The 25,371-nt window shown below is 42.3% G+C and overlaps 1 protein-coding gene across 2 annotated transcripts; it reads left to right on the top strand.

Moving 5' to 3' along the window:
* The first annotated feature begins 970 nt into the window (after nt 1-970).
* eif2ak4 (eukaryotic translation initiation factor 2 alpha kinase 4) lies at nt 971-24,834 on the top strand. Of its 2 annotated transcripts, XM_079641540.1 has the most exons (39): nt 971-1,377; nt 1,516-1,631; nt 2,026-2,128; nt 3,033-3,206; nt 3,684-3,764; nt 3,865-4,016; nt 4,095-4,195; nt 4,306-4,463; nt 5,113-5,651; nt 6,455-6,570; nt 7,037-7,191; nt 7,326-7,762; nt 7,842-7,914; nt 7,988-8,077; nt 8,160-8,282; nt 8,483-8,587; nt 8,741-8,804; nt 8,892-8,971; nt 9,124-9,225; nt 9,672-9,722; nt 9,810-10,046; nt 10,778-10,853; nt 11,164-11,285; nt 11,583-11,632; nt 12,120-12,288; nt 13,059-13,175; nt 13,297-13,362; nt 13,450-13,620; nt 14,259-14,393; nt 14,565-14,672; nt 14,969-15,097; nt 18,973-19,059; nt 19,217-19,329; nt 19,422-19,477; nt 19,884-19,987; nt 20,440-20,508; nt 21,272-21,316; nt 22,256-22,371; nt 24,428-24,834. In XM_079641540.1, the coding sequence occupies exons 1-39, from the start codon at nt 1,246-1,248 to the stop codon at nt 24,483-24,485; spliced, it is 4,980 nt and encodes a 1,659-aa protein (XP_079497666.1). In that variant the 5' UTR covers nt 971-1,245; the 3' UTR covers nt 24,486-24,834. The 2 variants fall into 2 exon arrangements, with proteins under 2 accessions (XP_079497666.1, XP_079497667.1); XM_079641541.1 differs by lacking the exon at nt 971-1,377 and having other exon boundaries at nt 1,931-2,128.
* The last annotated feature ends 537 nt before the right edge of the window (nt 24,835-25,371 follow it).

Raw genomic sequence — 25,371 nt, 5'->3', positions numbered from 1 at the left:
TTTTTATTTAAAGAAGGAAGGGACTTTCATTGATTGGACTCATTTTATTTTAAAACATGACAAAAGGAGATTTGATTTACTATAAGAGTTTTATACCAAGAAAAAGAGAGGGACAATGAGTACTCGTACATTTTGAGTAATATATTAAGGGTATTTTTAAATGTTGAATGCAATATCTAATGGAAACTGCCGCACAAAGCTTGAAAGCTTCATAACAGGAAGCCAGCATTACAAACCAGAGGCTTGGGTTTTAAAAAGGTGTTGCACTGTGAAGAGTGCATTGTGTTTTTTGACAGTATAGGATATTCAGTCTCTGCTGCATCAACTTGGAAATATTTCTCCTGAGTCCCCAAACTTGGAAGTATTCTTAATCCCTGCAGTGCCACCTGTAATGACATTAAGAGGTTTGATTTAAAACAAAAATCGTATATTTCCCTTTTTGGAGCCTATAGCTGCAGATACGTTTTCGGTATCTTCCAACATTGTTAAATATCACATTGACAGTTTAGTTTTCAACTTTGATAGCCATAGGTAAAAGTCAATAGCCTATCACACTTGACCTTTGACCTACCCACTCTGCTGTCCTCCTGTATATCTTATCTTTAAAGTTGTTATTTGTGGTACATTTACAAAGTACATTTAGTACAATTACATTTTGTGCTGAATTATGTATGTGAGGCACTTGTACTTTACTTAAATATCTCAATGTCAAGTCTGGCCAGCTCTGCAGGCCCATCAGAAGGGTTTTCTTAGCATTTTTTTTATAGGAAATAACTAGTAAACGTAAAAGTGAACGAGGCGGAAAGTAAACTAGGTAAAGAGGGGGCAGGCTATGCAACAGCAAGATTGTACAGTAGCACAGTGGACTAACAGTGGGAAATACACCTAAAAACAGGACATGAACATGTTAATTTTTAAAAACAAAAATTCAGTTCCAAGCATCAGTTAAGGACGATTACCGCCCTCTCGAGGCCATTTTTTTCGAGGGAGCAAAGTGATGACGTTGCACCTTCTGCGACACAGCCTGCAACAGCCATGCGCCAGTTGGCAGCGTTGTTGTGGTCGCCTATCTCGTGATTAGTTAGCGATTTTACTGAATAACATTGAGGTGCTTATCTGCCAAAGTTTGGACTGAAGAATGTGCCGGAGCTGCACAGGGTGGCGGTGAGTGCAGCGGAAGAGCCTCTTCCTCATTCTGTCTGTGTGTGAGTGTGACCGAGCAGTGCCATGTAGTGAGGAAGAAGAATGAGCAGTCAGCAGCACACTCCAGCAGACTGGACTGACGACCACACGGTCCAGCAGGAAAATGAGCTAGAAGCTCTCGCGTCTATCTTTGGAGATGATTTCCAGGATCTGCGGAGCAAGGACCCATGGAAGGTAGCTACAGACGGTAGTTAGCAGAATGCATTGCCTTTTAAAGCAGATGATTGGCAAAAGTTGAAACATAACTACTTTTACTTGAAGCGATCAAACATTGTCACCCCATTAACAAGGATTCCTTCACTGTACTCTCAGGTTAAAAGGCCCCCTCAGGTGCATCTCTGCCTGCGGCCAAACGGGCTGAATAATGGACAGGAATGCTACGTGACTGTGGACTTGCAGGTTCAATGCCCACCCACATACCCAGATGCGTGAGTACTGACCCCTGACATTTGCCATGTCTCCACTTTGGTCATTTTTGCCACTGCACTGCAAGGTATCAACAACCAAACTGAGACAAGTCTCACAATGCTGTTTTAATGATTCTGTCCTCAGGTCATGTATCATTTGCAATGCGAAACTTATTTATTGTGTGTCCACATGCTGAGACATAAAGCATTATGTTCTTCTAAATCATAGTCTTTAAGAAATAACCTCATAATGGTTAGTAATAGTTAATGGATATGTTGTTAATTACATATTTAAAAACTGTGACCTTTTAACTTTCCAGGACAACTGTCTCCTCAGAACAAAGCTCCAGTGTGGACTTGTTCATGTCTTCTCAGTGTTTCGCTCTTACTAACTGATGTCTGGTGGCACCAACAGGCCTCCAGAACTGGAGCTGCATAATGCCAAAGGTCTGTCAAACGAAAACCTCCTGAATCTGCAGAGTGAACTCACAAAGCTGGCGGCATCGCGATGTGGTGAGGTAAGGATGGACACACACACACACACACACACACACACACACACACACACACACACACACACACACACACACACACACACACACACACACACACACACACACACACACACACACTGACCCGTGGATACAAGTAGGGTTGCAAAGGGGCGGAGAAATTTCTGGTACATTTTTGGAAATATTCGATGCAAAATTAAACAAAAAACATGACATTTCAACAGATTTTTTTTTATTTTTCTTTTAATTTTTTTTAAGTAGAACAGAACAATTTTTAAATTATTTTATTGAACAATTATTTGTTTCATTGAAGAATGAAAACAGGAATGTTGAGTTAAATATTACTCATCCCCCCCAACCCCAAAATGCACCCCCATCCAAAAATCCCCACAAAGTCCCATTCAAAATGTTAAATGAAAAGAGCCCTTCTCCCTCCAAAAAGTCCCATTAAACATGCAAATCTTCCTTCAAGCAACCCTCTGCGTTTCTGCTAAACCTTTTCAGTCAATGGGCTCTTCCTGGGCCTCATCAACATCCAACTCTGAGTCTTCCTCTTCAGTGTCACTGTCCAGCCTTGTTGAGGATGGCTCTGTGTCAGGCTCAGAGAGCCTTAGGTTTACCCGAATGCCAACCAGCCAGTGGTCTCAATAGGCATGCAGTAAGCAGTGTGCTATGGCATGGATATTCAAGTGTACTTGAATGGCATCTGTTTGTTTTAGTCAAGATTATGCTAAAATATATTTTCCCCAACTATATTTAAGTTCCCTATGAAGAGCCAACCTTCAATTTTGAAAATTCCCAGTTTATTCCCATGGAAAGTTTCCATCTTTGAAAATTCCCGGAATTTTGCAATCCTAGATACAAGTGTATATACAACAACCACCTTTACCCCTACCTACCTGTCCACCAGGTGATGATTTACGAACTGGCAGACTACATCCAGGGCTTTCTGAGCGAGCACAACAAGCCTCCGTCAAGCTCCTTCCATGAGGAGATGCTGAAGAACCTGCAGAGACAGCAGGAGATACGAGATCAGGAGAAGCAGCAGAAGATGGACCAACGGCGCAAACAGGAGGAGGAAATGGTTAGGAGTATAGATAAAACCCTTCATGCTGTGCCTTGTGTTATAATATAACATCGTTTTGCACTTAAAATTAAAGTGATTTGGTTGGCTCACTCACAAAAGATCACACACTTTATCTTGTGGGAGCTATACAGTGAAACTAAAGTAGAGCTAATCCATGAATAAGAAGCAGAAATTCATGATGTAAGAGTGTATCTGATCTGACTACATATGAAAATGCAGTACAAAATATTTCTGCTTGACACCCTATTGGATCTCCTTTGCTTAAAGACCTCTAACTTTGGCATAGGTTTGAAGATGGATTTTTGCATGAAAAAGTACTTTAAGGGTTTATGAATGATCAAGATAGTTGTGGTTCCGTCATTCTACTAATCGTTGCAGCCCTACAAACTATGCACCCTGTATGAAAAAACCAAGACAACTGACGGAAGTTTCAGTCGAACAGGATGTTGACTGAGATATTTCTTGTTCTTGTAGGAAAAAGAGATCATGGCTGTTATCCAAAAAAGAGAGGAGGAGAAACGAGAAGAAAAGAGAAGAAAGGAGATTGCCAAACAGGTGTTTATAGAAAAACTTATCTCATATCCCCTGCAGAAACATAAATTAAGCAAAACTGGTGTTGTGATTGGCCATTTGTTAATGGTTTTAATATTCACAGGAGCGTCTTGAGAGTCTGGATCAGCCAGTCCCTTCTCACTCCCCCCTGTTAGGGAAGAGCCCACCCAGCCCCAGCGGATTTCCTCCTGAACTGATGGAAGGCAAGAGAGCCACCAATAACCGCCGCCGGACTACCTCCAGTACACGCCACAGGTACACAGCAATCCAGCTGATGCTTCTCGTTTTAAAGAAACATTGAAATAAGGCTGACATGTGTATCTGTTTACCCAGACGTGACACGGTTAATGACGACATCCCTCGCTCCCAAGAGCTTCTTCACTTCTCCAGCAGCGCGTTTGGAGATCTGGTTGTCCACAGAGGGAAAAGCTTAGGTGAGATTTGTCTGAGAGGATGCAGCTACTTCAGTCCAAAGTTGCTTAATCCACCTGTTAACCGTTGGCATGAGTGTTATTGTGTGTGTGCTATTGTGTGTTTCTGACAGGTGTGAGCGAGAGGCTCCGGCGTAACGTTTATTATGGATTTGAGGAAAACTCTGGAGACTTTACTGTGATCTACGAGTGGTCGCTTCAATGGAACAAGAAGATGGGCACGTTTCTCACCAGTCAGGAGAAAGGAAGGATTGATAACTGCAAAAAGCAGGCAAGTAAAATAAAAGCAGATGTTATCATTAAGAGTTTAGTTTTGGACTCCACGTGGTCTGTGTTATGTTTTTATGTTGACCTTAAAAATGTCTGCCTCATGTGGTTATTGTATTCATGTTTCCGTGGTCTTAATTTGAACTTTTGTTGTTAACTGTGAAGCACTTTGTGAAATGTTATTTCTGTGAAAGGTGCTATAATAAATAAACATATTATTATTATTATTATTATTATTATTATTATTATTATAAATAAGCTTATTATTATTATTATTATTTACTGGTTCAATAATGTATTCAACTGTTTTTAAGATCAGGAAAACCTGGAAAATAGTCCTTAAGTAATCTTTCTTTGTGCAATATATATATATATATATATATGTGTGCAATATATATATGTGCAATATATATATATATATGCCGGTAATAACTGTGCAATATATGCCTGGCTGCTAGATCCTCAGAACTTTTTTTATTATACTTTTTTAATCTTTAATACTTTTTTATGCAAGCTTCTTAGGTAACATTAAACTGTCTTTGGCTCTTTTCTGCTGTAACAATGTAAATGTCCCCTCTGTGGGACTAATAAAGGTATTCTGATTCTGATTGGTGGTTTGAAGTACTAAACCATGCTTCTGAATTACTATGTAGATCCATGGGGCCGAAAACGAGTTCAACTCCCTCCTGCGGCTGGATCATCCAAACTTGGTGCGCTACATGGCGCTGAGCTCCACTGAGAAGGAGGACTGCCTCGTGGTTAACCTGCTGGTGGAGCATGTGGCTGGCGTCAACTTGACCCAAAGCCTTGTCACACAAACCCCGGTCCCTCTGGACAAACTGTGCCACTACACGGCCCAGCTTCTGGCTGCCCTGGACTACCTTCACTCCAACTCCGTGGTCCACAAACAGCTGGGGGCCTCCAGTGTGCTGGTGGACTCCGAGGGAAACGTACGACTGACCGATTACAGCTTATCCAAGAGATTCGCCGATATCTGCAAAGAAGACATTTTCGAGCAAGCCCACGTGCGATTCTCGGAGGATACGTCGATGCCAACGAAAACGGGCAAAAAAGGGGACGTGTGGAACTTGGGGCTGATGCTGCTGGCTCTGAGTCAGGGGAAGGAGGTGCAGGAGTATCCAGTGACAGTGCCAGCCAGCCTGCCTGCTGACTTCCAGGATTTCTTCCATAAGTATGTATTGAAGGATACATTACCGGCTTCTTAAAGGAGTATAATAGTGTTTAAGACAATTTGCTATAAGTCATGTACTCTGTGTACTAAATGCTTTTGAATAGTCCTGATCATTTTCCAGAGATTTGTTTTAAATGAAAGATTTGTTTGTGTTCCTGACAACCGACTGACAGAAGCAAACCTTACATTCAATGAAATAGACCTTCAACTAATGATTATTTTCTTCAACAGTTTGTTTGATCTATGAAACAACAGCAATTTGTGAGAAAATGGCCATTATGATATTTTGGATTGTTTTGTTCAACAATTAGTCCAAAGCCCCGAATTATTTAATTTGGTTCAGGTCAGATATTTGACCAGGAATGCAGCAAGTTAACTGATTACTGAAATAGTTGCCAGCAAAGTTTTTTGTCTCTTCGGGTAGATTTTCATGCCGTACACACACAAAGGGAAAACAGTGACTGTCTGGAAAAGTGGAACCCATTCAGAACTGAGGAGTGGGCCTTGGAAAATGTATGGCAGTATTGTGAAGCATCTGGATTTGTTGTTAATATGCTTAATCATCCTTTGGGCCATGATGTTCATAGATGTCCATCTTCCTCTTTGCTGGCTGTTTAACTAATGTTTTCAAATTTAAGTTGTTTTACATTCATAACATTATGTTTCATTTATAATGTTTAGACCTTTTCCTTCTTGTTAATATGGCTCTACTGCTTTATGTTGACAGCAAAGCACAATGTGGATTCGTAAAAATAGACATTTTAGTTAAAGCGTCTATAATACTGTATGTGTTTTTGTCACAGGTGTCTGTGCCTGAATGATGCTGATCGCTGGACAACTCAGCAGCTTTTAGAACACTCCTTCCTCAAGCCTCCTTCGCCCAAAAACCTGCCACAGCACCGGGTTGACAGCCCAGAAGGTGATATACACGCCCATACACTATTTGTACATGAGTTGGATCAAATATAAGAAACATTTAGGTAAATTTAGCTCAATTAAAGCAAAATATTCTACGAGAGCAACATATAATGTAGAGTCAAACAATTACAAACAAATCAGAGACAACTTGAACCTTTTTGTCAGATCTTAGTAAAACATTCGCGCCACAAAAAGCATCTTTAAATTCCTTATTTTCCTATCAATATAAGGATATTTCCTTTCCTCGCAGCATATATTTACATTAATACTTAATAATAGTATAACTGTTAATGGATTGTTTTACATTGCATTCTACAGGTGTGTCTATTTTCTGCACAATCATTGTACAGTGTGTTAATGATATGCAGCTGATCCCACCCCTATAGTTATGATGTCATACTGTTGTAAGCTCTCTCCATCACGACTATCTAATCGTTGTCATGTTTTTTCTTCTTCCGTCATCTCAGATCCTGTTGTGGACTTCCCATCATCAGTCACCCCGCAGAGCCACATCCTCCACGCTCCGTTCAGCACCGGGGTGCAGAGGCAGTTTTCCCGCTACTTCAATGAGTTTGAGGAACTCCAGCTTCTTGGAAAGGGGGCGTTTGGTGCTGTAATTAAGGTAGGTGCTGTAATTAAGGTAGGTGCTGTAATTAAGGTAGGCCCTAAAGCTTTTTTGGATGATGTTACACTGGCGAGTAAACTGTCTGTTGATCTCACTTTTTCCCTTCCACTTTCCCTCTCCTGCAACTCCAGGTTCAGAATAACCTCGACGGTTGCTACTACGCTGTGAAGCGCATCCTGGTCAACCCGGCCAGTAAACAGTTCAGACGAATCAAAGGCGAGGTGACGCTTCTTTCACGCCTTAACCATGAGAATATCGTGCGCTACTACAACGCGTGGATTGAGCGGCACGAGACCCCCTCGGGAGGCATGCTGAGCAACACCGACAGCTCCGAGCCTTGGAGCTCCAACGAGAAGCCCCCCAAGCGCAAAGAGTCCCCGAAGCCCATCAACGAGCTGGGCCTCGCCGACAACGTGGAGGACGCTGCGCCCCCCCCGGCCCTGTCCAGCTCCGTGGAGTGGTCCACCTCCATCGAGAGGTCCTCCAGCGCCAAATGTAGCAGGCACCAGTCAAGTGATGAAGAGGATGATGAGGATGAAGAAGAAGACGTTTTTGGTGCCTCTTTTTTGTAAGTGTTTTTTTTAGGGATAACGTGAAGCAATACTTTCTCCTGCACAAACTCTCAACACTTCACATTTTTCTTTTAGACCTTCAGACAGTGATTCAAGTAGCGACATCATCTTTGACAATGGAGATGAAAACACAGACGATATGTCACAGGTTTGAATATTTACACTTTATCTATTATTCATTAGTATTTGTCCATAGTGCAACTAACAGACTCCTCTTGCAGGTTGAGCCAATCAGAAGGCCTGTAACAGACGCAGGGGACACCACAGACTCAGACCAACCCCTCCTGATAGCTCATCACTTATACATACAAGTAAGCTTCACCATCATACTCCATTCTCTACCACTAGAGGTCACTGCCTCCTATCTAATGCCGGTTTTCTGTTTTCCACCAGATGGAATACTGTCAAAAAAGCACTTTAAGGGACACAATAGATCAAGGCCTGCACCAGGACCAGAATCGTTTAGCGAGACTCTTCAGGGAAATACTGGATGGGATTGCTTACATCCACGAGCAGGTGTTTTATCTGTGTGTGTATATGTTTAAGTTCTAAGCATGGTTTAAAAAATAATTAGACCATTTGCAAGTGTCCCGTAACTTGCTAGTATCACACTTTTATATCCAAGTTGCATTTTGTATGGTAATAGCAGTAATAAGGAAGCCATGTTTTTAATTACGCATGACTGAGCAGATCTTTCCATGAATCCTCTCCATTAGGGCATGATTCACAGGGACTTGAAGCCTGTCAACATCTTCCTCGACTCACAGGACCACGTGAAGATTGGGGACTTTGGCCTGGCTACGGACCACCCTGCTAATGTGGTGTGTATTAGCCTAACAGCTTCACTCTACAGACAGGCCGCTCTGTGGAGTTATGTAAAACAGTGTCACTAACTATGTTTAATCGCCTAGGTTAATAGCTCATAACACTAGATTACGCATCAATATGACATGCATACTGCTTTACTGTTTCAGGCTGCAGGCAAATTTGAAGTGGAGGAGAGCGGCTCAGCAGTGATGCCCAAACCAGATCCAACAGGTGCAGTTTGAAAAACTTCCCATGATTTAATGCTATTTTGATTGATATTCATGTTCTTCCCTGACACATTGCATCACTATTCTACAGGTAACATGACAGGCATGGTTGGTACTGCGCTCTACGTCAGTCCGGAGGTTCAAGGAAACACCAAAGCCACCTACAACCAAGTAAGATTTGTATTGAAATATAGACGTTATTTGAGCTTTTGCAGTTGTCTCCATGTGACCACTGTCTCTCCATCTTAGTTGCATAGTTTGCTGCGCTCCTGTAGCACAAGACTTTTAGGTGTCTGATATTTATCCTTTCTATTTGTCCTCAGAAAGTTGATCTTTTCAGCCTGGGCATTATCCTGTTTGAGATGTCCTACCGTCCAATGACAACAGGGTCCGAGCGCATCACTGTCCTGAGCCAGCTGCGTGCGGTACGTTCATGTTCAGGACTGGTAGCGATTTTTGCTGGGGTCGTAAAGTGAAAAAAATGACATTGTCTGTCTTTCCTTACTTCATTAGGACTTTATAAAAACATACACAACAGTATCTAACTTGACTTGCACGAGGCAACTGAATAATGTAAGGCCGATGCTATGTATGTGGGGCTGCCGCATTGAATTGTGGCAAAGAACTTTCTCTTGGTTGTCCAAGGTAAAAGACATGCCAGTCTACTCTATGCTAAAGGAGAAAAGAATGGAAGCATTGAAGCACATTTCCTAAGTAATGAGATCGTTCATACAGCTGTTATGACCGCCACTTTGATACTTCCGAAACAAAAAAAGACTGTTCCACTGCAGCCCATGTCAATTATTTTGGCTGCGTGGGAATTTATAACTTGCCTGTGACTGACCTCAACTATTTTCTTTCTACGATGCAGGAGCTCATGATCTTTCCTGAGGACTTTACTGAATATGAGCAAGGAACACAGGTAGGACGCTGTAGCATTTTGATATGAAGCCTTTTTCTCTGAGTTCTCAGTCTAACAATCGGGGCTGCTGGCTGTGACTCCTTTCAGAGGAAAGTGATAGAGTGGCTGATGAACCACGACCCGGCCCTGCGGCCCACCGCCCAGGAGCTGCTGAAGAGCGAGCTGCTGCCCCCCCCACAGATGGAGGAGTCGGAGCTGCACGAGGTGCTGCAGCATACCATGGCTAATATCAACGGCAAATCCTACCGCACCATGGTGGGCCAGCTGTTCGCCCAGAACACCTCCCCGGTCATGGATTACACCTACGACATAGACCTGCACAAGGTGTGGTTCTAGTATATTTTGACTGGTGTCACGTATTTATTTTAAGAAGGATATATGATGTGTGGTATTTAGGGAATTAAAAACGTAGATGCATAGTAAGTACTTTTATTTATATTTCTATAGAAGGCATATGTATTTTGGATATATGGTGAATGTAAGTGTGAAGGCAAGGCACGTTTATTTATAGTACATTTCCACACGAGGCAATTTCAATTTCTTTTACCAAAAACATTAAGAGCGTTAAAACGTTGTTCAACAGAAACGCATAATAAAATTACAGTGACATTTTTTCAATAAAAAGCCAAGATAAATACAAATAAAGCAAACTAAAACAGGATAGGTCAAGTAAATAAAGAAAATACAAGAATAAAAGGTACAGTGCAGTGTCAGTTATGAATAGTTATTTTATTTAATAAAATGAAGCAGTGTGCAGAAAAGTCTTCATCCTTAATTTAAAAGAAGTGAGACTTGGAGTGACCTGCAGTTTTCTGAGAGTTTGTTCCAGATATTTGTACCATTTCAAAACAGAACACCATATGAAAAGCCACTTTAAGTACTCTTGAAGTTACCCCTCACCACCTAAAGATGTCACTCCAGACATCTGAATGGCTGCACTCACTCACCAGTGCTTCCTTTCATCTGGCCTGTATAGCGGCCGGCAGAAGGCCTGGTAGTGCTTACTCCATGTCTCCTGATCCCTAACAGAGGCTGTTTGTTTGCTCTCCCTCCAGGGCAGCTTCAGCTTCAATAGTGCCAAATTGCAGCAGCATGTTTATGAAACAATCACCAGGATCTTCAAGAAGCATGGTGAGTACACTATGGTTGTTTGATGAGTGTGCGTGTGAGCCTCTGTTGACTCTCCACTGCCAACCACTTGGACTCCTGACCCATTGTGAGCACGTTCTTCTGAACCCCAACATCTGCTCCAGAGAGTGGCAGCAAAACAATAAGTGCACTGTGGGGAAGAGCAGATTATGTGCAGGTGCTAGTGTTTTTTTTTTGCTGATGATGTCCAGCTGTCCTTATTTGTTTTTACTCACACGCATCATCTCTTTTTCGGCCGAGGGTTGTGTTATCTTATGCAGATGTTGCAGTAATACATGATGTTCCTCCTCAGGTGCGGTGCGCCTCCAGACACCGCTTCTCCTCCCCAGGAACAGGAAGCTGTATGATGGCAGCGAGCTGGCCTGCTTCATGGATCACAGTGGAATGCTGGTCACACTGCCCTACGACCTTCGTGTGAGCGCCACGCACACGCACACGCACACACACATACACACATACAAAACACGCGCTCAAACATGCATGTCCGCGCTTCCACGCAAACACTAATTACCCAACTATTTGCATCAGCACACGCAAACACACACATAGTGTGAGGCTGCAATCAGCAGCCGCCTTAATATCCTGCTACCTCAGGAAACCCTGAACACTAAATGGTTGTTTCCACTGTGTGATTGATTACAGCCTGGTATGCACTGACTTCACTGTCATTACACAAGTGCACCCCATGCTTTAACTCTGTTTTTACTTTAGATGGCGTTTTCAAGATACGTCGCTCGCAATAACATAACGCACCTGAAGAGGTAAAGTTGAATTATGTAACACACTTTTATGCCTAAAATCCTAATAATATCCTCATTTATTAAATAAATGCTCTTTTCAAAATGGTCTTACAAAGTTCTCTGCAACCAAGCTATTAGCTCAAAGGAGGTATGTCACTGACTTATTACCAATCTAACTTATGCTGGCCACTCTGTTTGCAACTCTGCAGAAAACTCTAATATCATTTTTGTTTCTCTTTAACTATCTTTAAGCTAGACCCGCCAGAATCGTTTGGGATGTCTTTTCTTTTCTTTTTTGTACATTTAGCTACAAAAATTAAACGTTGCATTTGTTCCCAACGCATTAATCTACATTATAGTTGTAATGCGACTGTTATTCATGTCAAATCTTTAGTAACAACAATGAGGAATGTGCAATGTAAAGTCCTATCACCACCAAGTGAACTGTTTAATTAAAGGCTGACATCAATGTTGAGACTTATGAATGTTTCTCTCAATTTCTCTGAAGGTACAGCATCGAGCGTGTTTTCCGTCCCAGAAAGCTGGACCGGGCGCACCCAAGGGAGCTTCTGGAGTGCGCCTTCGACATCATCACCCCCGTGACCAGCAGCCTGCTCCCTGATGCTGAGACCATCTACACCATCTCTGAAATAGTCCAGGAGTTCCCCGTGCTTCAGGTTATACACAGTCTGTTTGTTTTACTACGCAGAGAGCTGACCCTGATTCACACACGTTGTTGACTAGCTGGATGCATCATTGTTCTTTATTTTTCCTACGGATGCCATAAGTGCAACCTGGCCCGTTGTTGTTGTTTCCCTTTTCCCTTCCCGCTCACATTCCTAACATACCAAAGTACGTCTAAGCCTGACAGATTTACACAGTATTTATTATTTGTATAGTAAATCTGTTGTGCTCAGCTCCCTGCACTTCCTTCTCTGCCTCCCAGTCCAATCCATTTCCTGCCCACACACCCCAGCGCCACGTCAGTCTGCTCTCCTCCTTCATGTTTCGTGAACTCAGTCACCTTAGGGTCTGGCCTAATCATTCATCCCTCATAGATCCTGTTTGTGATCCTCTCGACCGCCCTGCTCTTTGTGTGAAAGCTTTTAAGAATACGCGAGTCAGACGGAATGAGAGGGCAGCCGGACACAACAATCATTATTCACTCGAGGCGCTCATTGTACAGTAGTGCTCTCAGTTTTGACTGTAATTGTGTGTGTGTGTGTGTGTGTGTGTGTGTGTGTGTGTGTGTGTGTGTGTGTGTGTGTGTGTGTGTGTGTGTGTGTGTGTGTGTGTGTGTGTGTGTGTGTGTGTGTGTGTGTGTGTGTGTGTGTGTGTGTGTGTGTGTGTGTGTGTGTGTGTGTGTGTGTGTGTGTGTGTGTGTGTGTGTGTGTGTGTGTGTGTGTGTGTGTGTGTGTGTGTGTGTGTGTGTGTGTGTGTCGCGCAGGAGAGGAACTACAACATCTACCTGAACCACACCAGCTTGTTGAAGGCCATCCTGCTCCACAGCGGAGTCCCTGAGGACAAGCTGAGCCAGGCCTCCTCCATACTGTGTGAAGCCATGGTCAGTGAAGGTCACACGTGCATCACAGATGTTATTCACAGTGCGTGACTGTTGCCTAAACGCTAGCATGAGCATATATAATAGTGTTAATGCATTCCTTTTGTTTCTGTGTCTTCCCCAGAGTGAAAAGCTGACCAAACGTGAGGTGGAGGCAAAGTTCTGTAACTTCTCCCTGTCGACCAACAGCGTAAGTGTCAGACCTGGGATGGACGAGGACCTGCTGTAAAAATAATCAGCAGCAGCTCACTTGTTCTAAACTCAGACATCCCTCCAGTTGCAGACGCTGTACAAGTACATAGTGCAGAAGGGGAATCTGCAGGATCTGGCTCCACTGCTGACATCACTCACCAAACAGAAGACCGCCGTCACCCAGCTGGCCAAGCAGGGCCTCAAGGACCTGGAGGAGCTCACGGTGCTGCTGAGGAAACTAGGAGTCAAACTGCCGGTGATTTGGATTCAAAGTCAAAGTCAACTTTATTGTCAATCTTTAAATTTATGTGTACAGACAGAGAGATCGAAATATCGTTTTCCACAATCCCGAATACAAAAACTAATATATATAAAAATATGTATGCAAATACGTATACAAATTACAAAATGTCATCTCTGGAAGCCGTAGTACTGTAAAAAGCACGACCAATCATCTGAGCTGGCCCGGCTAAAATAACTTAATGGCCTACCTGCCTGTCAGCCTTCCATCTGTGCACAAACTTATCTCGTGCCCTCATTGGTCATGTGCGCGTTCGTGTGTGTTGGAGGAGGGGCTCTGTAAGGAAGTTGCATATTTGTTCCGGCTGTGTATTTTCAAATTCTAGCGCACTCGAGCTGGTTTCTCCAAAATGACCTACCCCACCTTTAAGACCTATATAAAAGCACAACAATCAATATATACAAAAATAACAGTCACTTCAATATCTTTAAAAATGTACATTAGTGCAAGACTGTCCATAGCAGCGTAAAAAAAGTGTCTGGTGCTGGATTTGAGTGTCTGTGTGTGCGGGGTGTTAACACACACATTCTAGGTGAATGGAGGTTAAAGTGTATGTTCTCTTTTCTTTTAAAACATGTGTATCTTCTCTATAGGTGGTGGTTAACTTAGGCTTGGTATACAAGGTGCAGCATCACTGTGGGATCATCTTCCAGTTTGTGGCTTTCATCAGGAAGCGCAAGCGAACTGTGCCGGACATATTGGCAGCTGGAGGACGCTACGACCACCTGGTGGGTTTTACTGGCGTTTATCCGTACCGCACTAGTGACTTTCATGACAAAAATCTGCAGCCAATACTTGAAAAATGTGTCTTCCATTTTTCTTCATATCTCTTCGGTCTGTATTCAATTAAATCCATATGATGCAGTCTATGTTCTGTCTGTTGTTCTCTGTGCTGCTAGATCCTGGAGTTTCGTGGGCCAGCTTCCACGGTGCCAGTGCCTTCTGCAGTGGGGGCCAGCGTGGCCCTGGACAAAGTCTGTGCAGCTATAGCCAACATGGAGGAGCCGGTGAGACACACACACACACCCACTGGGATCATTCCTAATTATTGTAATGAAGGCGCAGCAGACAGCTACATATTTAAGTATGCCTTATTATAGCAGCCGGCCGCCACACAGCCACTTTTACAAACATGTTAATAACTATGATCGCTGTGACTATTGTCATTATCGTGTTCTCTATTTTTATTTCAAATGTGAAATGATGTGCCTAAGAAAACTGTGGGTAGATCTGAAGACAATAAGATATTGCATTATTCAATATCTTTCTGTTCTTTACATTCTCTGTTTTTGCATTCCATCAGCCCTCAGTCAGCTCCTGTGATGCGCTGGTGGTCCCAGTGGGACACTCTTCCATGTCCAGAGCCATCAATGTTGTCCAGAAGCTGTGGAGCACTGGTGTCTCTGCAGACATCGCCTACGACGTCTCACAGGTGAGAGAATAAATAAACTGTTTTCTAGTAAAAAAGTTATTTGTTTACATTCTGTGTTCTTCACCCAAATGCATTGTGTCGGTGTTGAATTTATGTGCTTCCGGACCCGCAAAAGGAAACCGTCTGCAGAGAGAACATGGCTAGAGAAGCACTGTAATCGTTTAATCAGAAGGATTTATATCCGTTCGCAGTTATTATATAACTGAGCCCCTTTTTTCTTTCAAAACTCGACCACTTTCCGTCTTTTGTAGACCCCTGAACAGAAAGGAACATTGGTGTAAAATGTATTTCCTTTTTGTCCTGTAGTAACTTCCACCCTCCTACAGGGGGCGACTTCTGTTCTTGAGGGGGAAAGACCCCTCATCTGTCAGCAGCAGAGTTTATCGTGACAGCATCATAAATAGTAAACATCTTGGAGAATGAGCTGCACTTTGTGGTTTCACTTGAAAGAGGCCATGTTGGGACAATACAAGTCATTTCTGCAATAATCGACTCAGGCATCTGTTAGACAAGCTTCCAATAAACTTTTATGATAAGCTCATGTTAGGGGAAACAGCCGAGATGAGATAAGTCCCCTCAAAGTGAAGTTATTTATTTCCCGGTCCAGAAATCCTGATGCCATGCCTCTGTCACATTCTTCATGTTTATGTGACAAACTGATCCAAGCCTTGTGTTTGTGTGTTTGTGTAAATGCCCTCCATCGCAAATTGGAGTGCCCACATGTCAGTTTCCACTTCTGCAGTGGATAAGTGCTTTGCTTTTAACATTCTTCATTGTCTTTATGTACTGGCACAGGACAAAAGTTATTGGCCACCTTCATTTCCCCTAACAAGTCCTTACGGGCAGTTTGGCTGAAAAAGAGCGGCATTAGGTTCAAAGTGTCAACACTGTTTGTATTTGTAGATTAAGTATGCAGGCTGCGCACTGACTGAGTGGTGAGATGGTGAGAACACCTTGTTCAGACCCCTTCATCCATCCCTCCTCTCTCACTAGACTTTTGTTAACACCTGTCCCATGCTGGCCTCTTAAAAGGCCCTGAATCTGCAGCTTTAATTCATCCTCAGGAGACAGTTCCACTCTTTTTAGCTTTTAATTGCCAAATATGGCAAACTCCTTTCCACATGCGGTCAGATTAGACATATGGCCCTGGAGCTGCCCACCGGCCCCCTGAGCAATGGCTTAACTTTGACTTAATTTGTTCTGTCAACGTGAAAGTTATAAGAAAAGAGGAAGTGTTAGTGCATACAGGATGACGAGGCAAACATGACACACACACACGCTTGTTAACACAGAAGGGGTTGTTCTGCACTACCACTGGCTCGTCTAGTGGAGCAGCCAAATGAAACTCTCGGGCTGCGAGTTGGCGTAATCAATTGGGCTAATACATACATAAGTACAGAGTGTCATGGTTGAACACATTACCTGAACACACATTGATATTGGTCGTGACTCCCGGCACAGTGCACACTCTTTCAACCAAAACTCTACCTACACTGAGTGTTTGCTGCTGTAGAAGAAGGTTCCCCCCAAAATGAGCCCAGATTTCAAAATGGTTTTAAATGACAAACTTGACTCATGATTCTTTTAGTAATTAATGGAAGAAAACTCTCTGTCAAACTGGTATGGTTAATAACAATTAAGACCAGATGGTTAAGTTAACAGCTCCCTCTTAACTCAGCCCACACTGTGTCCCTCCAGGTTAGATTGTCCCTCCAGGTTAGATCCTCAAGCAGCAACATTACCACCAAACAGGACATGTTAAAGTGAATGGTACACATATTCAGTATGTTGCGAAATTAATATTCTCTATCCATTCTTTTTTTTTATGTGCTCTTAGTTCAGTCAATCCATCAATCAATCAATCAATCAATCAATCAATGTTTATTTATATAGCCCAATATCACAAATGTTACATTTGTCTCAGTGGACTTCACAGTTTGTACAGAATATCAGTATGACAATACGACACCCTCTGTCCTTAGACCCTCACATCGTACAAGGAAAAACTTCCAGAGAAAACCCACAGTTTAAAGGGAAAAATGGGAGAAACCTCAGGGAGAGCAACAGAGGAGGGATCCCTCTCCCAGGACGGACAGACGTGCAATAGATGCCGTGTGTAAATTGAAAAGATAATACATTTGCAACATAGGTAGTCCAAATGTTTGGAAATGCATGTGTGTATAATAGGAAGATGAATCCACGAGGATATCCATCCAGGACTTATGATCCAGGACCACAGCCACGACTCAAGATCCAGGACTCGCGATCCATGACACAGGACCGCAGGATCATCCATGACTCCGGATCCCGGCGTATATAGACACCAAAAAGAAAGAAATTTGGGGAAGCTGGGTTAATCGGAACATGAGAGTACACAGGTATAGACAGAGAGAAGGAAGAAGTAAGATGTCCCCCGACAAACTAAGCCTATATGAGCAAAACTAGGGGCTGAATCTAATCAGCCCTAACTATAAGCTTTATCAAAAAGGAAGGTCTTAAGCGCACTCTTAAAAACGGATAGGGTGTCTGCCGCCCGAACACAAACTGGAAGCTGATTCCACAAAAGTGGAGCTTGATAAGAAAAGGCTCTGGCTCCCATTGTACTTTTAGAGACTCTAGGAATAACCAACAACCCTGCATTCTTGGAACGCAATGCCCTAGTAGGACAATAGGGTATAATGAGTTCTTTAAGGTAAGATGGCGCCTGCCCATTAAGGGCTTTGTAGGCGAGAAGAAGAATTTTAAGTTCTATCCTGTGTTCTATAGGGAGCCAGTGTAAGGCAGCCAGAACAGGAGTAATGTGGTCCCTTTTCCTAACTCTGGTTAGTACACGAGCTGCAGCATTTTGAATCAGCTGAAGCGACTTGACTGACTTCTTGGTACACCCTGATAATAAGGAGTTACAATAATCCAGCCTTGAAGTAACAAATGCATGGACTAGTTTCTCTGCATCGTTTTGAGGCAAGATATGCCTGATTTTTGCAATGTTACGTAGATGGAAGTAGGCGGTCCTTGAAATGGATTTTATGTGGGCGTTAAAGGATAAATCCTGATCAAATATAACACCAAGATTCCTTACAGTCTCACTGGAGGCCAAATTAATGCCATCCATAGTTAATATATCTTTAGATAATTTGTTTCGTAGATTCTTCGGGCCAAGTACAATAACTTCAGTTTTGGTCGTGTTTAACATAAAAAAATGTAAGGTCATTCACGTTTTTAAGTCCTTGAGGCAGTCTTGAATTTTATTTAGATGATTAATTTCATCAGGCTTGATTGATAAATATAGTTGAGTATCATCCGCATAACAATGAAAGTTTACAGAATGATTCCTTATAATATTGCCTAACGGAAGCATATATAATGTTCTAGTTCTAGGGATTGCAGGCATTGAAGGCAGCATATTCCAGGATTGAGTTTTTGTTTTATTGTTATTAAAAAGCAAGTACAGTAGTATTAAAAGGCTAATTCCTAAGAAAGAAACGCACAGCCTGTATTTGGAGACTGCCTTTGAACAGGTCCTTCACGTCATATTAGGTTGTACAATTATAAGTGCGGCTGCACGTCATTACAGTCAATCCCTGCCTTCAATGAGGTGTGCAGATCGTAGGTGCAGATGCGGAACACCCAGAAACCCCTTACCAATCAGAGCAGCTTTTTCAGGAGGTACTCTTAAAGAGACAGGCTCTAAAAACTGAGCATTTAAGCCTGAGGGTAATTACAGGTACATTCAGTCAAGACAGTTTAGGAAAAACGAATGTGTGTTCTGAGGATCTAACATGTTCAAATGCAAATTCAAAGTACAAGTATGAACCTGGAAATGAGCATAATATGACACCTTAAATCACCACCTATATTGTCTGTCTTGTGTTTAGTCTCAGGAGACGTTGATGGAGCACTGCAGGCTGGCCGGCATCAGCTGCATGGCCCTGGTCTCTGACAAGGAGGGAAACTATGTGAAGGTAAACTAGACCAACAGTGCAGCAAAGCATTGTGCGGGAATACATTACATTTAAAAAAAAAAGCCGAATTATAATGCTGTCAAAACTGTTTGTTTAAGAGAGAATTATAGAGTGGTTCTGAACAGCAGCACATGCTAAAGTATTTGTCTGTCTCCAGGTCAAGTCCTTTGAGAAAGACAGGCAGTCTGAGAAACGGATCCCTGAGTCGGACTTGGTGGACCACATCATTCAGAAATGTCGGACCAAATTCTTTGAGGACAGAAACATCAGGTAAAGACATTTTGGTTTAATGCGCTGCTCAGACGTCTGCATGATGTAAGGCGGTTTGTTCTTATATAATGTTGTCCTTGTGCCCCTTGCAGAGAAATGTCTGAAAGCATGTCTCAGAACCCTAAAGGATCGCTGCTCAACACCACAGGTCTGATCACCCCTTAGTTTTTACAGAACGCCTCTATATATACAAATTAAGATGTGTAGCCTTATAGCTTTACTGCAGCATTCACACCTCTGTTCTTATACTGTCTACTTGGAAAAGTATGACTGTAAAGTAGCACTGATCCTACTGAATTTAGACTTCTGGAATTTAACTGATTTGTTACCCAGTGACGTACGATAAGTGCAAAAAGAGAAGAAGTGTTACATTTCACACCAACTTCTGGCATGCAGACAGGTAGCATACAAACGGATTTAATTAAATTGAAAGACTTTAGCGAGGCAGTTTTCACCGTCATGTCATTGGAATGTGTACATTTGAGATTAAGGTGTGATTAACCCAAGCCTTCTGATTGGATGAAATGTGGAAATGGTCCTTTTTCTGTCTCCAGGCTCCTCAGAACAGCATGGGAGCAGCGGCCCCATGAACATGAATGTGAACGTCATCAGCCCGGACAAAGTCTCTTCTAATATTAGACGACGCTATGAGATTCAGGTTTGTCACACGCACGCACGCACACACGCACACACACACACACACACACTTCTCTTTCCATCTTTTCTGATCCCTTATTTTCCATTCTGAAATCGATGATTTGGTGAGCCAGATTTTCTGATGTAGTTACCAATAAAAATGTTCACAAATGTTTGACATTTAAACCACTCGAGTTTATGTCCGCACCCACTCATCCAGTCATTTCGCTACAGCTTCACAAATGGGGAATAATAACAGCAAGCATTGCAAGCGAAATAAACAAAGACATCACATTGTTTGTCAATAAGAATACGATAACTGTAACAGAAAACCAACCCACTTTTCTTATTTAAAAAAAGTAGTATTCTTTTTCCTCCTGGTTTCTTTTGATCATGGGAACCACCACTATTTACTTTCAGCCTTTTCAATTTGTTCTTTCTCTTATTTTGTTCCTTTCTAACTCTCTCTTTCAGATCCAAACCAGATTACAAAATCTCGCGAGCAATTTACAGAACAAAACCAATGACATCGAGGTTCTGGCAGTAAGTCATTTGTTTGTTTACCCCGGCTCCCCATTTTTCTGCTCTCCCACCCTTATCTCTAGAATCCATGTGTGGAATCACAGAGCGGCGAAAAGGGCTTTTTGATAGCTAAAATCGCAAACATCCCTGGGAGCAGCCCTTTTATAGTGATTTGCCTCGTGCTGGAGGTTGACATGGCTGTGAATCCGTTCCAGTCGCTACAGAACAATGAACACTAAACAGTCACCGTGTCACTTCAGGGGATGTAAATGGCTGCCATATTGTGTTTATTTGTGGTTGCATTGAAGATGTATGGCCTGATATTCTCAAAGTAAATCATAACGTGCTTGTTTTTCTTTTTACCAATGTAGCTACACACAATTCATTTGTCTTCCATATTGGGGTCTGGATTTCATCAGCAGTAAATACAAGTTATTGAAACATAATCACCTTGATTCCCATAAGCAGAGAGTTACACAGGCCTATAAATCTTCACTGTGGTCAGTAGCCTGCTTGTCTATCAAACAGAAGTACTCGTTTTCCAATGATTATCCGAGGAGGCTATTAGACTCTTCCTGTAAACGGGACATCGAGTACTTTTTAGGCCTTGCCAGAGCATTGTGTAAGTGGAATTATGGGTACATTTACCCAAGTGGTGTGGATTATCTATAAAGAATTGCACAAGCTATTGGCTGATATTTTTAGCTGTATTATAAAAACATTTCTGGAACTGTTGCAACACGAGATAAGGCTCCATTGTGTTTTGCTTGTTTTCGTCCCACAGGTGGACCTGAACAAGGAAACGCTGGTGAACTTCCTGTCTCTGGAGGTAGGTTCCATACTTGGCTTTATCAAGACCCTTTTGCAGAGTTAATAAAAGGCTACATCCTTAAGGGTGGAAGGGAGGGAGGGAGGGAGGGTGGAAAGAACAGCCAATAGAGGTCAAGATCGCAGACAGGAAGTGGGGATCCCGTCTCCTTCCTAACAAGCCCGATGAGGAGTGGATTGAGGGAACACCCCGGCCTTTTTCCACAGCCAGGGAACTCTGCCAAAGACGTTCATTCCTTTAACAAGGCTCACATATGGGACAGACACATACAGTTAAGAAAACGCATACTTAAGAGGTGTTACAATTCACATTCCAAACTCCTGACCAAAGCGGCACTCATAAAGAAACCCTGGTTCCTAAGAGCAGAGGTTTTTAAAAGTCTTAAATTATATTGTGCTAAGTAACATGAAGACGTCTGAAGAACGCACTTTACACCACCCCTCTATATAAGCAAAAGCCTCCACTGCAGAAATGAATGGGCCACCTATACAGTCGGCCCGCTTCGCAAGCACATGTGTCAAAGAAAACACTTTAGTATATAAAACGGGTGACAATACACAGTGGGTACAGCCAGGCGTGCAGGAAAGGCCTGCTTTAAATACGGCAAATGACCACGAGTCACACACAAAGCAGAGGAAATCTATAAACCCACTGTAGCTACACTTGACTTGAACAAATATACTCCAAGGCTGCAGAAGAAAAAGCCCATTTATTCCTCTAAAATGCAGTTTACTTTTCTGTTAACAAACATAAAGGGAACTGACACCTTGTGAGCTGTTGTGTTGGATACTCTGAACAGTGTTGACATAGTAAACTAACCTCTACCAGGCTTTGTTTGATGCACTGAATTTGGCCTCTGCATTTCTTGTCACACTTCTTGCCTTCACTGCTTGCTAATTTCTTGCATTCACACATGCTCTCGACTTTTTTTCTTTCCAGTTTGATAGCGAAGAGCAGTTCAACAGCAGCGTGAAGACTCTGCTGTCTCGTCTACCCAAGCAGCGCTACCTGAAGTCCATCTGCGATGAGATCTACCATTTCAAAATGACCAAAAAGTTAGTTTTTTGTGTTGTTATCAGCAAAGAAAAACCAACTTGTTGCAGATCTTAATAGTTCCTATATATTGTTGTTCCCAGACATAGCTTGCTAAATCACCTACATTGTAAAGAAAGTCAAATATATTCATTCTTTATTGACCATGAGTATGTACAGAAGATTGTGCTGATCCAACTAGTAGATGCTGAGATAATTCACCGGATAAGTGTAACTTTTACAGCATTATTTGCGGTGTAGGAAAAGGGAACGTTCCCCGAAGTTTTTATCATTGTCGTCTAGGCCCTGCTGATGTGTATAACAGATTTAATGAGAATCTATACAAAAGTTGTTGAGACATTTGACTTAAAAACTAAATGTTAGCCCGCTGCTCATGCTAGTGGTAGGTAGGGAATCACTCTAATTGGTGTTGAGATATTTCAAATAGGGCCAAAGTGCTGGACTGACACAACCAGAAATACTTGAAGAAATAAATAAGGCAGGACAATGTGTTGTAATAAGAAAACTATTTTAATGTAACATTCTCAAAGTTGCAGAGATGTTTTGGGGATCTCAGTTTCCTGGAATGGTTGCTTTGTTTTTTCTTGGAAATGTTGACAGTTACGTAGTTCTTAATACGGCCAACGCAAGGGGTTTCATTTGTGGGCAATAGGCTCCTCACAATTGTGTTGCCTCATTCCATGATAGAAAGAGACTTAACAGACATTTTCATTTAAATGGAAATGTTCAAGATTTAGGTTTCTATATTTGAGAAAGGATAAGAATCCAATCTAATTACTTCTTAAACTCTGTCAATTTTAACATTCTCAAGTGTCAAAATGTTTTACTCCTCCAAAATAAAGAAACAGTTTGAACTTGATACTCTGAAGACAAACCCCAGTGAGTAGTGAGCCAAAGACCCCACTGCTCCGCTCATATGTTTCCATCCATTAAAAACAGTAGAATACATTAAAGACCACAACAAGTGCACACTTACTTTTACGGGCAGCCCCCCCCCCCCCAAAGCTGGGAGCAAGCCCACACACTCCAGGTGTAACAGTGATAGTCCTTCAAAGGGAGCTGTAATACGGATAACTACTGCCTTGCAGAATATCAAATCCTCTGCTGAGCCCGTTTCCTGAGGCGGAATCTGGAGAAGGATTTGCCTTGTTTGGTCTTCTGAGGTGTGTCTCTTAACACCCAGGTTGATTGACAGAGAGATTTGAGCACAAGGGGGAGGGGGGCGGTTAACTTCACCAATTGCTGAGGTTGTGGATGTAGCACTTAATGTTGCCCAGCTTCCCAGCAGAACAATGTTTTTTTTCAAAGCCCAGGCTAAATCCCCAGTGTTTGAGTTCCTTGTGACGCTGGTGAATGCCCATAGAGAGCAACCCTGTGAGGGATTCAGAGGATTTTCTCTTTCATGAATGAGATGCTAACAAAAAAAAAAAAGAGCTTCTCTTTCTGCCTTCCCATCCGCCTCTCCAGAGCAGTTGGTTTTCATTTCCTGTCCCTGCTGTGTGTTTGATTTGCCATTTAGTGGGGGAAAAGACTGGTGATAAATACACGTCATAGAGGCAACAATGGATATATTCATCGGCTTGTTTGTTGTTTTCAATGAATGTGGGGCACAGGCAACCAAGGCCAGATGAGTGGGCTGAAAGGCTCATCCAGTCACCTGGCAGCCGCAAGATCATAAAGTAAACTTACCCCAAGGGCTCACTGAGATTTAGTTCTAGCTAAAACCACTGCTGGCATGTACGATCTGTATCTCCAGTGCTGTTTTTACACATCTTCAGCCATATAAGGTGTTCACAGGCACAGCCATGCTTGAGCTAACAATGACAGCGCCAACTAATGGAAATAACAGTAATTGGTACTTTTACCCTGGACATAGCAGAGTTGAATCCTGTGTTTATTTAAACTGACTGATCTCTTCATCTAGGAATCTAATACGTGGAAATCTAATATGTGGAAACCTACCCGGTTGAATTTCATTGTCCTTATTTTTTGATGTCCCATTTGTGTGGTTTTCATATCCTTTTGAATCAATAACTGACGGATGTTGTCCTGTTTCAGGCTGGCTGTGGTGGTCTTGTACAGCTACAAAGACGACTACTACAAGATCCTTCTCTGAAAACCAAGACTCAAGCTCCCTGACCTGCTGTGCTTCAGACTCCCAGAGACTTTGCATCAGGACCTACAGAACTTGTTTCATGATGGACTTGTAGCTTTCCTTCTTAGAAAGCGCGAGCCCCAAAGACACCATGTTTACCATGTTGAATGGTAATTCAAAATCGTTAACTTTCCAGTGTTTTGTAGATGGTGTTTTGTTCTCAGATAGAGTCTTGACTCTATTGCCTTAATAGAATTCTAGAAGTTGAAAGATGGATTTCTACTGAAAATTGTGCCATGAAGGGAACAATTTCACTTTTTCTAATCAGCAACAATTTGAATAGTAGGAATAAATGACCTTTTCCCACAGAGCTGATATTTTGTGTCTATTTTAATTACACATCTGAGTACAACACAATGCAGCCTCATTATTGACTACCTGCATACTGAGTAATACCTCATAAGCTAATGCTTAACCTTGTTGTTGCTATGAACTCAGTTATTGCTCAGTTGAGACACGTCGGGCATGTTTGGGGAGTTTTTAGTGGAGTTTGAAGGCTTTGTGTTGCATATTTGACATATTCAAGGCCTGGGAAACTGACCCTAATGTTTGCTTTATTGATCCTTCCGGAGAAGCTTCCTCACCTTGAAGTTTATGAGCAAGCTTAGACGGACAAGTCAAAACAACAGCACGGTCTGCGGAGGATTATACAGGTTTCCAGGCCTGAATGTCTTTTCCGGGCTTTTATTAGCTCATTGGATAGATGAGAGGGCTACTTGCTATTTCGCTTGCATTAAAATCTCAAAGGACCCCCCTCAGAAACAACCTACCGCGACTAAACACATCTGCAAATGCTACTGAGATAAGAGAGCAGGAGAGAACGATCAGATTTAAAGCCATTTGGGAC

The sequence above is a fragment of the Notothenia rossii genome (assembly GCF_949606895.1).
Source record: "Notothenia rossii genome assembly, chromosome: 7".
Taxonomy (NCBI): Eukaryota; Metazoa; Chordata; class Actinopteri; order Perciformes; family Nototheniidae; genus Notothenia; species Notothenia rossii.
Note: the sequence above shows the minus strand (reverse complement) of the source record. Positions and strands in the feature narration are given on the sequence as shown.

What these genes read in the sequence shown, in the direction of transcription:
- eif2ak4 (XM_079641540.1), top strand. Translation starts at nt 1,246, where the DNA reads ATGAGCAGTCAGCAGCACACTCCAGCAGACTGGACTGACGACCACACG. An exon ending in CCACCCACATACCCAGATGC is followed by an intron (nt 1,632 to 2,025) that starts GTGAGTACTGAC and finishes TGGCACCAACAG; the next exon opens with GCCTCCAGAACTGGAGCTGC. An exon ending in GCCCAAACCAGATCCAACAG is followed by an intron (nt 8,805 to 8,891) that starts GTGCAGTTTGAA and finishes ACTATTCTACAG; the next exon opens with GTAACATGACAGGCATGGTT.